Here is a 5000-nt window from a genome sequence, read left to right as displayed (position 1 = left end):
ATTCCCAGCCCTAATCGTAAATGTGACATGACGGCTCCTAAGCAACTAGATCTAGATCCCCTTTCCATTGGACACTGAACGAACTCTGATCGTCCTCAGCACAACTCGACTGGTTGGTGGCACGTCATTTCTCCATATCTTAATTGCTACGAGTTGTCAATAATTTCACTGTTTCTCATTGACAAATGAAAATACTGCTATTATTAGGCTCTATGCCACATTCTGAGAAGCTTGCCTGTAAACACCACTACGGATAACGAATTTTATAATAAGCAAAGCACGCCGTTTCAATCATGTTTGGGAGGGATGATCATCAAACAATCAGCTGGGGTTATAGCTTAGCTAGCGTTGTTAACCATTTTGCTCTCTTTTAACGTCCCTGTCAAGGCTACATGGGCTGGAAATATTGGTATAAGGAGTAAAAACAGTAGCCTAACTAATACAAGACTCATATTTTCACCTGTATAAAGTTATCACCTGATGGTCCTGGCTCCTGCGTCGCCAGTTCGCCTACTTGCGATTTGTGAATTTTACAGTGCTCTTTGAACTCTGCTGCGCGCGCTATTGGATGAAGCTCTGATCCACTGCTCTGATCTGTCAGACAACCGAACAATCTATTTTCGGATTGGCTGAATAGCGTGGTAACTAGTCTGAACACAGAAGCACAGTTACCAGTTGCTGGCGTGTCTGTGGATGAATTAATGTGCGCAGATTGGATTAATTATCAAAACTTCAGAGTGTGAAATACCATGTGTGGCGTGTGAGAGTGTGAACTCGCTCAGATGAGTGTGTCACACTCTCAAAGAGTGAGACTTGAGAGCCCTGATTTATAGTAGAGTAGAGGAGTAGAGAAGAGTTAAGTAAATTAAGGTGTCAAGTAGCTTACATAAATACACATAATGCCCACATGGACATTTCAAGACACATGTAATACAGATAATAGTCAGGGAGGGAGAAAATAAAGACTGCAGAAAAATAAAAAATAAATAATACAAAAAAAGGCATGGGCATATTCTCATATTTCTCCCCGTTTGTGTTATAGTTGAAGAGCTTCCTTGCAAGATGACATACTGTCCATTTTGGAACATTTTGGGAAATTTACTTTTTTGTATTGGGCATTCCATTGAATAGCATTGCAAAATGCATTTTAAATAGGTTTAATAAGTACATTCTCAAACTATTTAAATGGCAAGAATTGACACATAGATGATAGGACAGTCATTTCCAATAATAAAATGCTTACAGTTTTTCTCGATTGGTTTGGCTAATTTCTTGAAACCGAGATGACATTTCTGTAAATTTTGGGTCATTATGGCCAAACATTCTTACACTTCTGCACAACAGTTCAGATAACTAGCAAATGTCATATACCTCCCAAAACAGCTCACTCTTGCATCAATACTCAACCTTCTCCCACATAAATAGTCAGTACCATAAAAATGGCATGTATCCTTCTCAATTGATTTGGCTCATTTGCATTCATTTAATCATTCTGTCAAAATAATCTGGATGGTTCAGCATAACTATATGGATCCTCATCACTTGCTCATAACACTCCAAAAACACTTTACCCGTGTGTCAAAACTAAATTCCTTCCACAGAATGTGATTTGAAAAACTGTCCAGAAATAAGCCAAATAACAGAGGAAACTGTAGTAAAATTATTTTCTACAAACTAGTAAAGCCACAATACCATCTGGCCTGTTGAACGCTGTTATGAATTTACTGTTTACAGTAATGAAATTCTGAAAATATTATGTCCTTGACTGTTTTGACAATTGTGTAGACTACTTTGCATATGATGACTTACACAATGAAATCATGCTGACATGTTTTGGAGAGGGCAACCATTAGACTGAGAATTGTCGTATTCGTTTAGATAAGAAAGGTCAATTTATTTGGAAAATGTGCTAAATGTATGCTCAATGTGTCAACTGTAGGGTATCTGATAGCCATCTGCAGAGATGTACTAAACATCTGAGACATATACAAAGCATTTGAGATTTGATGAAAGCAATGAGAAATGCCATTCTGTTGTGGGAAATTGTAAGTTGGTTTGGGGATTTGTCCGTGTTGTTTTGAGAATGTCATCTCAGTTTCGAGAAATTAGCCAAACCAATCGAGAAAAACTGTAAAGGTAAGTTACACTGTGTACGATTTTTAGTTGTGTATTTCCAGATCTCATGCTACTCATTCTCTAATGTTAGCTTTTTCATGAATACAATAAAATTCTAACGGTGATTCCGCCGAATCGGTACATATTCCCAAATCCACATGTCCCAGAGATAAATGGCCATAAAATCATTACAATAATAATTACATGCATACTTTTAAAGCACAAAATTGACATATATTTTTTTTTCACCAAGCTGATCTTAAAAGTAAGGCAATTTATTGTTATTTTCTCATTTTAAATTGCTTTTTTTGTGGACAAAATAGAGATTTCGGCCTGTCCTTCAAAGTAAAAAGTTATCTTTCAAGGTGTCTTATTTGTTAATTATAGATGAAATCACATTATTTTCATTATTTTTTATGTTGTTCTAGGAGTAATGTAGCAGTTAGCAATGTTGTCAACATGCATAAGTGTAATATCTATTTTAAGGGAAAAAAAATTACCACATAAAAAGAAGTAACATACAGTCTTATTAAGCATGGAATTTTGTTATTTTATTGGAATTTTGGGGGTGGTGACATTTACAGTGTCCTTCCTGTTACCACTTTTTAACCCATTATTTAAAAAGCAAAATTATTTAAAAAAAAATAAATAGATATTACACTTATACATGTTGACAACATTGCTAACTGCTACATTACGCCTAGAACAACATAAACAATAATGAAAATAATGTGATTTCATCTATAATTAACAAATAAGACTCCTTGAAAGATAACTTTTTACTGTGAGGGACAGGGAATATGTACCGATTCGGCGGAATCACCCCTAAGTATTCATTATGACTGGGAAAATTGCACTTTTCATGCATGAAAAGAGGGATCTTCTCCATGGTCCGCCATTTTGAATGTCAAGAAATAGACATTTTCAGCTGCAAAAATGATTGTACTTGGGCCATACTAGAAAATATTTGTTTATTACTTAGTAAACTTTTATCTAAAGATCAAATTTGGCAATAGGCAGCCCAGTTTCAATGAACAGCATAGTTGCAGTAGCCTACCTTTTTGACCATAGTGCACCTTTAAAGGATAGTCCAGCGTAAAATGAAAGTTTCACCACTGATTGGCAGTGGTGTAGTCTACGTAGAACGCGGGTATACGGAGTATACCCACTTCTAAATTTCAGGGATTTCAGTATACCCACTTAAAATTGATTGCTCCATTGTTTTGAATAGCACAAATATATACAGTATACCCACTTCAGAAAATGCTCAAATATACAGTATACCCACCATAAAAAAGTAGACTACACCACTGCTGATTGGCCATACCACATGATGTGTCTAGTGATGAGTCATTCTGGGGAATGCCGTGGCATTACAGAGTTAGCTTATTTTAAGCTTTCACACACACACACACACACACACACACACACACACACACACACACACACACACACACACACACACACACACACACACACACACACACACACACACACACACACACTGAACCAACTCAAAAGCACACACACACAAGCACACATACACACACATGTTGCTGCTGCTTCATGCCTGTTACTTGAATGACTGTGCTGGAAAACTAGCTATCAACTAGTTGTAGGCCTATATATTGCACATTACAATTGCTCATTTCATATTTATCATTATTTCGCAATGCTACTCTCACCATGTCAGAATCGTCACAAAAGGACATAACTGAAAATGCACAACAATATCTCTTCGTAATGCATGTTCTATGTATGTCTGCTGTTGCCAAGTCTTGCACTTTATATGTCTGTGTGGGTATTGTATAGGTACTCTAGGTGTAATGTATGTGTACTTATGTCTATGTCTAATTGTCTATGTCTATGTCTGCACGGGAAAGTAAGAAACGTAATTTCAATTCTTTGTATGACCAGTGCATGTAAAGAAATTGACAATAAAACCGACTTGACTTGACTTGACTTGACTTAGCGAAAAATGCAGCCAATGTTAACCGCTGGGGCCAATGTGAAATATCTAAGTAATCGGTTGAGTTTCTGCAATAAGCACGCTCGAAAACATTCACCACTCATCACTATTATGTGGTATGGCCAATCAATGGTGAAACTTTAATTTTACGCCGGAACTATCCTTTATGTACGCTTGCTGCATTTTGCAGCTAAACATTTCTGTTGTTATGCCTTAGTTTTCATAAAGTCGAAAGAAGGCACTACACACTTGATGTTCATTTCTGTAATAAGGTTCATATCCTCTTCATACACTCATTCAGATCACAGTTGAATTATGCCCTATAGCCTTAAGCCTAGCCACGAGAAAGTAATAGGCCTGAGGGCATATTGTTAAACAAAGATTCTGATGCAGTGCAGATTCTAAGTTCTACAATATACCTTACAAGTGGTAATTGGTGCCATCTGATGAATTTGTGACCCTTTGAATGTGCTCACATCTTAAAGAAGCAAATGCAGAATTCAGTTCTGAAAGTTCTTGCTCTTGCACATAGAAAAAACATTAAGCTAGCCCTTTTAAACACAAAATATATGCTTTTAGACAAACCAGCTCAGCTTCTTCAAGACATCGACTTGCAGATTGTTCAAAAATTATGATTACAAGTTTGAACAGTAATGTGTGTGTGTGTGTGTGTGTATGTGTGTGTGTGTGTGTGTGTGTGTGTGTGTGTGTGTGTGTGTGTGTGTGTGTGTGTGTGTGTGTGTGTGTGTGTGTGTGTGTGTGTGTGTGCGCGCGCGCATTTGTGTGTGCGTTTGTGCGTGCGTACGTCCCTGCATGTGTGCATGCGGGTGTGTGAGTGTGTATGTGCACTTTTGTGCGTGCGTACCTCCCTGCATGTGTGCGTGTGTGTGTGTGCGCTCGTCTCAGGTGTCTTCAC

General features: G+C 37.5%; 1 protein-coding gene across 1 annotated transcript in view; it reads left to right on the top strand.

The window, feature by feature from the left end:
- The window catches only part of LOC134441040 (uncharacterized), an 8502-nt gene that overhangs the window by 2096 nt on the left and 1406 nt on the right, over window positions 1–5000 (top strand). Inside the window, exon 3 of the mRNA XM_063191240.1 lies at window positions 4991–5000. This exon is cut by the window's right edge and continues 88 nt beyond it. Coding sequence (XP_063047310.1) covers window positions 4991–5000 — 10 coding nt within the window. The remainder of the gene's footprint in view (window positions 1–4990) is intronic.

This window comes from Engraulis encrasicolus, chromosome 24, assembly GCF_034702125.1.
Source record: "Engraulis encrasicolus isolate BLACKSEA-1 chromosome 24, IST_EnEncr_1.0, whole genome shotgun sequence".
Taxonomy (NCBI): domain Eukaryota; kingdom Metazoa; phylum Chordata; class Actinopteri; order Clupeiformes; family Engraulidae; genus Engraulis; species Engraulis encrasicolus.
The sequence above is the reverse complement of the archived record's forward strand: the minus strand, read 5'-3'. Positions and strand labels throughout refer to the sequence as shown.